The sequence below is a fragment of the Megalopta genalis genome, chromosome 2, assembly GCF_051020955.1.
Source record: "Megalopta genalis isolate 19385.01 chromosome 2, iyMegGena1_principal, whole genome shotgun sequence".
NCBI lineage: Eukaryota > Metazoa > Arthropoda > Insecta > Hymenoptera > Halictidae > Megalopta > Megalopta genalis.
The window spans coordinates 19378330-19391635 of record NC_135014.1 but is presented as its reverse complement, the minus strand read 5'-3'; the positions used below and the strand labels follow the sequence as shown (position 1 = coordinate 19391635).

The following is a 13306-nucleotide window of genomic DNA, read 5'->3' as shown; positions in this document are numbered from 1 at the left end:
CTGAACCGTGTAATAATATCTATCATATATTTTGTGATATTTAACGTGTTACAACCACCGTCGGTCTCCCCTATATCAACAAAAAACAAAGTGTGAAACATAAAAATATGAGATACTAGGGTTGCACAGGGTGTTTTGCACACAAATTTTCGAGCACTTTCGTTAATCGGATAAAAAATGCTTCCTACAAAAGTTTATCAGTTTCCTGTCGGCTACGTTGTAAAATATCGATTTATAAGAAAAATGATTACTTCGTTCATAAAAGATTGAGATCGTAAACAATTTTATACTTCAGTTAGTTCGAAAGCCGGCATCTTCGACATCGTATAGTCGTGATAATAATTCATAAAAATAAAAAAAGAATTGTGCCACATTGTAATCCAAACGTTCGGTTAGCTATCTTTATAATACTTTTTTTAATTTTGAGAACATTTATGAAACGGAACTTAATTCCGCTTTTGGATGCATCTTGCCCCATAGTGGAGTGGTGCTGCGTTTAGTGCGGCCATAAATTGATATTGTCAAGACAAGTGTTACGGTTAGGTTACAGTCCAGAACAGTGCAGCAATTCTAACAGTACTTCGTGCCTGAACAGTTCGTGCGGTCTCTCCTCGATTGGTAATCTTCGCAGCACGGTATCGCGATGGAACAGGATGCAACGGAGACTTCGATGTTCTCTTAAGACTGATACTTGCATACACATGTATTGTATGTATCGCGCAGTGGCATTCACGTGAAAGCTATGGCGACATTCCTCCTCGTAATTTAATTTGCAGTAGAACGTCGATGATTTGAGCGAACAGGAAGCTAAGCTTCTTCGTTCCGACAAACAGATTCTTCGATAATTGATCTAATTGTGAGGGAAGTAAGATCACAAATCCTAAAATAACAAGAATTGGGCATCGTTTAAATAAACATTCATTTAAATGATTATTTAAATAAAAAATTATTCGTTATTTGGAAGTTTCACTACGTGATAAAAATTATTATTTATATAGATCCGAATAAATTATTTGATATAATAAATTTTATTTCTTATCTATAAATCAATCAATCGCTCTAAGCGACATGATTGAATTCAATTAATATTTATTGTGCGACAAACGCCAAAAAGAAACAAAAATTGCTTATTATTTGCTTTTCAATATCAAACAATTTTTCACCTAAAATGTGTTAGTTCATTTATCTGGTTAATTTTAATCTTAATTGTGTTTTTCACTCACAGTCTGATTCTGAATAACATTCATGAATGAATTATATTCATTATTAAAACTTGAAAATTCTAAGCTTCGACTCGTTATTTTTAATTACAGTAATCGTGGACTTTCCATCTGCTGCTAAATTAGATACATCTTAATTATTGAACGTTCGATAATATTCATACGAACTTCAATTTTATTAGCAGATCCTTATTTCCCGATGGACACGATATAAACGGAATGTATAAACATTAGTCAGCAGACTAACAGGCACTAAACTTTATTATTTGAAGCGTGAAAGATGCGTGTTCGGTCATGTAAATGTTGTTATAGACAGAGTATACTATTTGTGTTGAAACCTGAAAACTGCTGCTATCATTTTGTTCATCTCTGCGAAACGTTCAACGTTGTATTACACAGACTTAACAGGGTACTTAGACGGTTTCATTTACGTGGTCCACTTTGTGTGTAAGATACAAAGATATTTAAGACGCTCACACTAGGTATAATTACAACAGATAAGATTTGCAGTAGTGAATGGAAAATGCATATTGAGTTATAAGAAGCAGATCGCTGAGGTTCAGATAGCGTATTATACTGAACTGTCAGGAAAGCATAAATAAACAATATCAGGAACTATTGCTAAAAATTCAAAACACAAATATTCAAAATTCAATGATTCCAATTTCAAATATTTAAAATTCAAATATTCAGAATTCAAAATATATTTTGTCTTCGTACAGTTTTTATCACTTTTTATGTTTATAAACACACATATTTAATACAAAATTTACAAGATACAATATGTGTAACTATGATAAGTAATATGTATAAATGATATGCAGGGTGTCCAAAAATGTCTCGTAGTCCGGAAATGGAAGGTTCCTGGGGTCATTTGAAGTAACTTTTTCTTTAGCGAAAATGCAATCCGCGGCTTCGTTTACGAGCTATTAACGAAAAACAGTGACCAATGAGAGACGAGCTCGGCTGGCGCGAGGCGACCGAGTTAATGAACGCATGCAGCTCAGTTCCGCTGATTGACTCGGCCGCTTCGCGTCAGCTGATCTCGCTCCTCATTGGTCAGTGTTTGTCTTTAATAATTCGTAAACAAAGCTGCGGATTGCACTTTCGCTAAGGAGAAAGTTGCTTCGAATGACCTTAGAAACTCCCTATTTTGGATTATCGAATATATCATCCTTTAGATAATTGATAAGTAACGTTGACGGTGCACTAGCACGATTTATTAAAATTATTTTCTTAATTGAGTAACTAATTTTACACTGTTTGCACTCGAAGCCATTTTATCTCTAAATCCCAGGCAGTTTCTGTGACCTACATTATTTCCATTTTACATGTGTTAGTGCATATAAGATCGAGTCTTGTAACTTATACTACAGTTACCCTTTTAATAGTTTCTTAAATATAGACAAACATGTAAAAATTATTTTGTAACATGATATAACAATTTTTAGTGATAATTTGATCTTTTTAGTGATTTCAGAGTCACCACTAGTGTGCAAAGGGTTAATATGAATTGGCACCTAATAAAAACCGAAATGCACAATTTCATCGGTAGTATGAACAAGAAACAACACTGTTAAATGTAATTTAATTATCACCCTCTTCATATTGCATTTATCTCTATCAGTTCATTTCCTGCATTGGCTTTTTATAGTAATACTCGACAGCCTCGACCGTCGAGATATTTGCGAACATACATTATGCATTTGCGATTCAATGAATTATGCAAATCAATCGATAAACGCCGACTCGTAATGTGTTCTTACCTATGCATACTCTTAATGCGAGAGGTGATGATCTTCCTCGAGTCATCTCAACGTCCGTTAGACCACCTCGAGAAATCTGCAACAAAAAGAATCGATCATTTTTTAAATATTCCCTCCAAATTATTATAATTAGACTCCTTACAATTAGACCGTGGATTTTTATGAAATTTCTTATTCTCATGTTACAATAGTTTTGTTTTACAAAAATTAAAGAAGAATGATTAAAGAAGAATTTGTTACGTTCACTAAAGGATTACGCAATGTAAAAGGGAAATAAAAATGCTATTAGATTCTGCTAAGTTATATTATACGTTTTCTTGTAGTTTGAAAACCTGAGCATATTCTTATTTGTTAATTCGATTATACATTGTAATAAAAATGACGTGAAGTTGAATTCTGAAGTTGAAGATGAATTCTGTCTTGATATTCTTATAAAGTAAAAAACGTTAGTTACTTTTAATATTCAAATAAATTTTAATTAAAAGTATTAGTTTTAAAGTTTAGTATTCGAATCAATTTCAATTAAGAGAACACGATTTATTTTACAAAAATGTTCTCCTAATGTCAACAACTTTACAACACAAAATATGAGACAAGACAAGAACATTCTCACAGTGTAGAAACATAACGATTCAGAAAGAAAAATACGTTTCTTGCGTAGAATAACTGGAAGGCAAACAGAGGAAGACGAAACGAAAGGAGCGTCTCTTTCATGAGGAAAAGAACAAAAATTCTAAGAAGGAAGACGTTGACGATGATGAATGTTTTTTCTGACATCATTTGTTCCTTGAATCCACAGGAAGATAAATTAAGTGTTTAGGATATCAAGATGGAGCTCACGTCCTTATGATGCAGATAACGACGACATCAAAAAATATTGTTAATATATCTGTGAGATATTGTTCTATTCCATGTGCATATAACAAGATCGAATATCGCAAGTTTTCCTAGATTTCTAAAAATTAATTATAACATTAGATGATTAATTGTACATGTTCTACATTTGATTTAACTTTATTGAATAAATTGCTTTGATTTCATCGAGCTTTTCTGCCCTCTGAATGGGCGATCAACGTGTTCATAAACGTCTAAATTGGAACGCAACAAAATAAAATTACTTTTAATTAATTTTTGTAATTAATTATATTATAAAGTTATTTTACAATTAATTCTTTTAATTCATCATTTGAATAATTATTTCATCGAAATGCACGATGAAATAAAAGCAATTAATTTAATAAAACAAAGCCTGAGAACTTAATGTATATGATTTTAATTCCATGATGTTCGTTATGTAATTTCATAATTAATTTTATAATATTTATTATAATGAGTGAAATATTGTTTGATCCACGTCACGTGTCAAATATCTCTATCGATTGTGACGAAACGAATTTTCTGCGTCACCTAATGCAATACCAAATAATTCTGTCTGATCAGTAAAACAAAAGACGGAACTAATTGATGTTTCCTGTGACATGTCGCAACGTACAAAACAAAATTTTCTTCGCTGTCTCCAGCACACATTTTGGCTGGTCTATCGGGAACACTTCCAAATAGCATGGTCCATAAAAAACAGTGTACAGACTACGCGAGTATAGCTCTGCCAAACGCTGCAGTGCTACAAAAACCGTGGAAAGAAGCAAGTTCGACGTTCCAACCGATATTCGTTGCTAGCAAATTCTGTAGCAACCACAATTCGAGAATAAAATAAATGATATTTGAAAATGGCCAGATTTCACGCCAGCTTTGGGAATTGCAAAAATTTCGAGGCAACAGTGATTGCGCATCCATTGTTTGTCAGGTTGCATAATACGCTGGGATTCACGATGAATCATGATGATCTCGTTAACATAAAATTGTTTCGCATCCTAATCAAGAGGAATCGGTGTGATGCGCCGCCTACGAGCTGGCACAGACAAGTTTTTAAACGCAATTCCGCTGTTTCGAATATTCTTTACTGGCTCGGATACACTTCTCGCCGTTCATCGCCGAAATGAAAGACCGCGCAGTTTTTAAGTAGGCCAGGTAGCGGATGCGCAATTGTCGAATATTGAGGTGTACGCATCCAGAAATATCCCGTTAAACCGAGTCAACTCTTCACGCACTTATCATTTGTAAACACGGCCAAATTTACGTGATCGTGTCATTTTTTATTTATTGGGGAAATGTACTTATTACTGCGGGTATACGCTTTACCGCGATGTTTTCCCAATGAGATCAACAATTCGCCAGCGGTGTCGGGTCATTTCTGACAACAAAACCATTCATAACGTCTAAAGTAAACTAATTCAGCTTGGGTCAAATGTGACACGGCACCGTCTTCCGACTCACCATCCGTTCGTTCACTTTCCGACTGTTAAAATACGTAAAAATAAATGTTTCGCCATCAATAAATTTCTACGATTCAATGCGAAAGTATTCACACTGAAGCAAAAGAAAAGATCGTCGATCATTCTCATATTTTTTAAGGATTTAGGAAAACATTTCTCATAAAAGGTAAAAATAAGACCATTTTCCTCGATCGTCAAATAACTACTGTTCAAATCATTTTACAGTATTTATACTGCTTTAAATGGAGCAAGGAAAGCTTTTTCATTAGTTAGATACCTGCTTTGTTATAATAAAAATATTTGAAAAAACTTTTCTTAATTTTCTAATAAAAAAGTTAAGCCCTCTCAGTATTTCGTGCATTAAAGTGAAGAGGGAGCTCATTATTGCGGCACAAAAATCACTAGAAATGTCCCAATTACTGCTGTATGAATCGCAATTTTGATTAAAAACGGTGTTCGTCTCTTACTATGTGCTCAACGTATTCGCAATGTCCCAGAATTGATTGAATTTCCTTGTTAGGCAATTTTTATTTTGCACAAAAATCTTCAGTCTAATCATGAATGAGTGTTTTTAAATAATTAATAAAAGCAATTGTTTAAATGCAAATAATCGCGTAATCTTTGATGATGCATTAAGACTCTTAACTCTGTTGAGCTTCGCAAAGTTTTCGATGATTGATCTGCAACTCAGCATATCCAACTTATAATTCGATTCTCCCCTAACATAACGAATGCAAACCTCCTTTCGTATTTTTCTAAAGGTAGTTTATATCTAGTTCGTTTAGTATAAATTGGTAGTTTTGAAACGAATAATAAAAGAAATTATCGGAACGCAAATTATCGCACAATTCTTGACGATATCGTACACTTTTCGCAAAGAAACACTTATTTTCTGTTGAGCTTGGCAACACAGTTGAAAAATGTCTCGACACAGAATTTTGCGAGTTTTACAAGAAATGTTAGTTCGTCCAGTACTATTCAACGATCCCGCCAGCAGCGAATTTTTTCCGCAGCCCTGCCAAGTTCGCCAGTGAATACACCGCGATTTCCACGAATATTGTGCGCGGAATCGTGATTGTGAATGCCATACTGGAATTCTTGGAAACGATTTCGCGATTTCCCTTTCCTCATTTTCATATTTATATTATGCATTCAGAGGAAATATTATGATAGCGGTTGTAGAATGCGGTCAACAACTGCGTGAAAAACACTTTTCTAAAATTTTTCATATCTGGTTGCCTTACGAATATATTTTCTCGACTTTGCGACGCGAATTTTGCTGAGGAGAAATACGAGCGTCTGTTGTTTACGCGGTAAGTTAAGTGGATACAAACATACATAACTGTGTCATGTTTGATGCATTTCAACTTGAAATCCATTTCATCTTTTTTATTTTTAATAAATCTTAATTTATACTTTTACAAATCCTTTTTATTTTTAATAGAACTTTATTTATGTATTATAAATCTTGAATTGTATATTAATAAATCTTATTTTTTAATAAATCTTTCTTCATATATTTATAAATCCTTTTTATTTTTAATAAATCTTTATTTATGTATCAGTAAATCTTCTTCGTTATTATAAATCTTTATTTATATATTTCTAAATCCTTCCTATTTTTAATACATTTGTATTCATATATTAATAATTCTTCTGTTGAAAAAATCATATTGAAATCGCGCCTAATAATATCGCATTACACAAGGATTGCTAGAATTTGTGAATCATGTCGTATAAGTGACGTGTTAAGGGAATTACCTACACACATTCGTGAACATCAATCGAATCATTATTCACAATAGTCAAATTTGTTTAAAGTTAAAAGTTAGACGATTAAACAGATTGAGAAATATTTTTCAATTTTTACCACGAAACTAATTCTAAGGCATATTTAATCCTATGTGCTCTGAATTACGTAACGATTTTTTAATAGCGTCTATATTCTAAATTTGTCAACATTTTTTACCATTTCACTGCGCTTATTTAATTGCAAAATCGATTAATCTGTAATTACATTTCGATATTCGTACAAAAAATGTTAAATTTCCATTATTTTTGCAACACAATTTTCCAGAACCTTTTTGATTATAAGTTATTTTTATACATTTGATTATATTTATGATTATAGTTATTTATTGAACTATAAGTTGTGTATGGAATCATATCGATTAAATTACAGTATAAGTGCTACTGTTTGTGTATACTATGTGTAAACATTTAGAAAAAGAGAAGCAGTTTATTGCATAATCCAGCATGTTGATGCAAGATGTAGGTTTATAAATGCATGGAAATATATGTATAATTACGTATGAAAATGAAGAAATTAATTTATTTTCCTCTTTGCTTCCTCTACTACGTGTACGCAGCTAAATAAGATGATTTAAATATTCATTTCATGGTTTATGGAAATGTTTCTTAAAACAAGGTTACTCTATTTGATATAGCACACGTAATGATCGAAAATTTTTTGTTCCAGGTTCTTTTTCTACAAAGGAGCCATATATACTTGCACAAAAGTTTGATTCAAACTTCGATTCATACTTTAATTCAAACTTTGTTCAAACTTTATACAAACGTCAATTCAAACTGCAATTCAAACTTCATTCAAGCTTTTAATTCATATTTCAGTTCAAACTTCATTCAAAACACTCATTTAAACTTCATTTAAACTTCATTTAAACTTCAATTCAAACAGTATTCAAACCTCGATACAAATTTAAATTTAAACGTCATTTAAAATTGATCTGAAAAACTTAAATCGAAAACTTTTCTCGCTCAGATCTTCAACATGATTAAAATTTCCGAAACATTATGCACCACATCAAATCACACATTCATATCCGAACGTAAACATACTGTTACTCTTGTTCTTGGAAGCAATAAAGTAGAACAGTTTTACATTTCATTGGCAATTACCAAGGCTTCACGTGCTCAAAATGGCGGTCGTTTGCTGCGACAGAAAATTGAAATCACTTATCCGATTCCTCGTATACATTTTCTGATTCTCCTGATTTCACCTCGTTAGATTTTCATTCGTGAAGTAAATTAGATTTATGGCATAAAACTAACGATGTTGGAAGAGATAAGAGAGAGAATTGCAGCTGTTTGCACGTCGATAAAAGTCACAATAAAGTTTAATATCTCTATGAAAATTCGAACTTAAAATATACAAATACGATATTTTATTAAGTTGTTTTTATTAAATATATAGGGTGTCTTAACTAAAGAAGGCCACGTACAGTGTTGTCTTGTATTCCGCTTTTGTCATTATTGTTGATAATAATGTTTTATCAATTCACTGAATACAAAATTAAAACATTGACATGATATAAGTAACAATCTGAAAAATCTGTAAAAGGATTGATTGAGTCTAAAAATGTTGACGGATTAATTCGAATTTATTTATTAAAATTATTGAAGAAGAAAAAATGATCTGCTTGTCTAATTATAATGTTTACTGGAATTAAGAAATCCGTTCGATCAATTCCAGCGAAGAAGTCTCCATAATTGTGACGATTCTAAAATGAAAGTTTAGTATTAACGCACGGTAAGTATTAAAGTATTATAGTGGGCGCGTATACCGTGCGACGTTTTTGCGTAGCGACCACAGTCACGCGATAAAACAGCAATTAAAGAGAAAAATGAAATTCGCCTTGCAGACACGACAGGATCCCTTTCAAGGAAGAAACGCTCAAAAATGGAGCAAGTCGTTTAGAAGAATCGTTCTTCGCGCGCTGATCTAAAGCGTGACGTTAACTTCTACGGCACGGAACCTTGTAAAAACGGTGACCAACAAGAAACGTGTCTTACAGAGAAATGAGCTTTACCTGAGACAGTTTCTCGAGTTAACGGGGCATGCAACCAGAGAACTTGTTTATTGTTCCATATTCGGCTCGCCGAACCTTGTGTAAATTAATTGTTTCATTTATATTCAAGGAAAAGTGAAACAGTCAAGTGTCAAAGTTCGAGGTGACGCCACGGCCACTTACGTCGAATTTGTTTTAATTAGCTCAACCCACAACCTCCTCCTTATTTGTACGCTTAATAAACGAAAATTTACTTTTTAGTGGAGACGTTACAAATTTCTTTCTTTTTTCTTTACGCTTACTCATGTTCAAAGCTGGATAATATTTATAGAGACAATATTTGAAATACTATTTTAAATAGGACATCAATTTTTCAGTAGATAAAATATTTTATTTCGACAATTCACACCTAAAGCGTGAAATAAATATTTTATTTTGATAATGTAAAACGTAAAATAAAATAGTTCTCATCATATTACTTCCATCATCGACTACGACTACGACTGTACTCGTGCGGGCTTACTCATTGAATGGGAGCCATTGGTTGACCTTGGTTAACCTTGACAAATGTGTGTCATTGCCTTCGCCATGTCCAAAGACACAGTGCCACGCAAATGCACATGTAACTCCAATTTCAGCTGTACCAGCCCAGAAACAGAAAGTGAATGCTAATGACAATGGAGTATAGTCATCGACAGATTGTAGATCTTCATGCGTTTCCATCAAACACGATTACAAGATTTACAATTGCATGTAAAGTTCCCAATATCTCAGCGTTTAACCCTCGACCGTCCTTCATTTCTGCAACATAATCTGGCATTTCATATCAAAAATAAAAAATAAATAAGGTGGAACGATAAATAATTATATTATTTTATAACACATATTCTTTCTCATCGAACAAAGCACTGAGCCTCTCTACTCGTCGTCGACGAAACATCAAGCTTGGACGTTTCAATCACGAAGGATGCGTGCTCCGGAATGTAAACATTGTAACGTGGTATTCGAGTTGCTGAACTATGCATACTATGTATGCTCCGATAAATTATAATCGGTCCTTGGAATAATTGATATTTCCGTTAAGCGACGCTTGGAGTGATCGACATTCCGTTGAACTCGGAGTGATAGGCCTCGTGGATTTTATAACTTTTTATAATTTTTGTACCAATTAATGTTTCTTTTAACACGTTCTCTACCGTGTCGGCCATATCAGTGTCGCAGATGAAATTATTTTGTGAGATTCAAATATTAATACTTGCACTGACAGAACGACTATATTCTAATATATGTACAATCTGTAAAATGCGTGAGCGCAAAGATTTATTTATATTGTACATATTTTATTTTAGTCGTCGTATTACATAGATTCACTTAAAATTTAATAATTAATTGTATTGATGTATGAGAACTTCGTTAATATTGGTTCTATTTCAGAAGGGCGGAAAGACGTCATTTTTTAAACATCCATTGACGTACCAACTCACATACAGCAATGATAACATTTACTATTATTAATATTTTTGTATGCTAAAGATCAAGCAGTCCAAAAAACTGCTGTGCTACGTAATCGAAATGCAGTAAATTTTCCCCAATTGTCCTTCAGTTTGCAAACAAAAATGGGCAATTTGGGAAAAGGAGCCTCGCGGCTTGTTTTTATAGTTGCCGTTGTCAACAACTATAAGAACGAATCGTAAGGCTCGAATAATTCAAAATTCTCTCCTCTTTTAAAATTGTCCATTTTTGTTTGAAAACTGTAAAAAGATTGTAAAAATCTTATTATTTTATCTTTATTTAATTAAAAGTATTGAAAAAAGTGTACTTTTAATTTAATTCTTGCAGACATATTTTTATTTTGCATAAAGATCCGCGGTATATCTGTAATATAATCTCCTGTAAAATGATATCATTATTTCTTTAGTGTAATTATTCAAATTCAGGCCTCAGTTTCAAGGCCCACTATGCACCAATTAAGAAGCATAGAATCAGTAGCTACAGCCATGGCATAGAATCGACTTACATCATCTACACACGCAGTAATTTCCGATTTCTTCCTCGAAGAGATTTTCTATTATCACATGTTACAGAGCCCTATTATCGGCATGTCCATTGTTTGCGACGACAAAAGGCTACACTTTGCCTCCGAGTAAACTTTGCCTTAATTAACGATTCAAGCTTCGTGAAAGAGCGTTCCGTCGACGAATTTCCTGTTTTACGTTTCACGACACACGCTCGTAACTGTTTAATGTTAATAATCTCGTTAACTGCGCGCGAAACATTAACGCAGTTAATGTTGACACTATTTTTGTCAAAGAGGTCGAAGGACACACCTTTGACAATTATAATTGGGTACTGTTTTTAAACAAAAAGGGCTTCTCAAAGATTCCTATTAAAATTTTAATTCAATTTTTGGTAGGCCGGTGTCATAAGTGACCTGACATCAAATTTTTATTTTGTTGCTTTTATATAGCATTAATCATAGTAAATTTTTAATATAAAATTTAATTATAGTGAATTTTTATTATGAATTTGAATTATAGTAAATTTTTGACAGAAATGTAAATTATAATAGAAACATAAATACAAATTTTTAATTGTAATAGATTTTGAATAGAAATTTAGATTGTGATAATTTTAAATACGGGTAAAATTGATTATAGGAAAGTTGTTGTTGAATAGATTTTTAATAGAGATATAAATAAAACTTTTTAACTATAATAGATGTTTAATAGAAATGTAAATAAAACTTTTCAACTATAATAGATGCTTAGTAGAAATATAAATAAAAGTTTTCAATTATAATTGATTTTTTCTAGAAATATAAATAAAAATTTCTAACTATAATACATTTTTAATATAAATATTAATAAAAAATTTTAATTATAATAGATTTTTAATAGATATAGAAATGAAACTTTGTAATTACGAAAGACTTTAAATAGAAATTAAAAAATTAATTTTAAATTAGGGAAAAATGCATTGTAGTTGATTCGTTGTAGAATTGTTGCGCGCAACAGGCAAAAGAATCAGTCGTCGATCTTCATTCACCTTCCACACGCTTTTCATCTCGCGGGCAACGGTTACGCAACAGCAATCGCTGTATTAGATAACAGTTCAATCGGCGCGCGACTGTGAGAACTCTCGTCTTGAAACAGTGCATTAAAAAGTGTGCATTTTACGCCGCCACCCTTTCACTTTCGAGCTCTTTGTTCCCATTGATTGGACCATTCTTCTCACGCCGCCGTTAGAAAAACCCATTGCGTTTTGTGTACGCTTTTTTTCCTCCGTGAATTGGGCCAACGTGTCATTCCTTTTTTCATGGAATTCGACGAAAAATGCCACCTCGCTAATTACTTCGCCCGCCTTTTCTATTCATTTTGACTGCCGCGCCGGATGAACTATTTTCCAGATATATTGTACTTTACTTGTTCTCGCGAAATATATTCGAATGAACAAATTAACTATTTATGCGTGAGTTATACATACTCACTTTACACACAAATTACACTGAACATACACTACACATACACGAAACATATGCACATGAAATACAAGTCTGACCGTGCAACCTTTTCGTGATGTCTTTAATACCAGCGGCACATTTATCATTCGGAGTGCTGTAACTTTGCGAGAGAAAATCGTAGAGACTTAAATCGCACCTCAAATTAGAAGGGAAAGTCCGAACTTTACAACGTTGTGAACGGCATGCTCGAACAAAATTTGCCAGGTCCATAGAGGGCGTCAAACTTTTCACTTCTTCGGTATCACGAACATCCTCTCAGATTTAGTAAACTACAGTAATGGGAATGCATGATATTAAAAATTAAAATATGGCATCGTAAAGTAGAGATTTCAAGCTTTAATCCAAAAAAAAGATCATAATTTTATGACAGCTTTTAACGGAGTTACCATTGTTCAAAGATTGACCATTTCATGGCCAAAAATCAATGATGCTTTGATTTTGCTGTTGAGTCTAGTCCCTTCGCAAAAATTTTTAAATATTCAAAACCAAAATACCCATTTAAACTGTTAGACATTTCTTTTTCTCGGCATCCCGTATACCATCGGCAGAGGAAGATCCGTTTCGTTAATCGAACGCTATTGAGATGGAAGCTTCAACGGATGTCTATCAATATCGAGTTTCAGAAAGGCCGTTATAGAACGGAAACGAAATTATCGAC

At 32.9% G+C, this 13306-nt stretch overlaps 1 protein-coding gene across 9 annotated transcripts in view; it reads right to left on the bottom strand.

Annotated features, from left to right (window-relative positions):
• LOC117220506 (uncharacterized) overlaps positions 1-13306 on the bottom strand; it is a 138778-nt gene that overhangs the window by 42945 nt on the left and 82527 nt on the right. For all 9 annotated transcript variants that reach the window (XM_076518701.1, XM_076518700.1, XM_076518696.1 and 6 more), the window contains one exon: positions 2987-3062. In XM_076518701.1, the coding sequence (XP_076374816.1) occupies positions 2987-3062 (76 nt within the window). The remainder of the gene's footprint in view (positions 1-2986; positions 3063-13306) is intronic.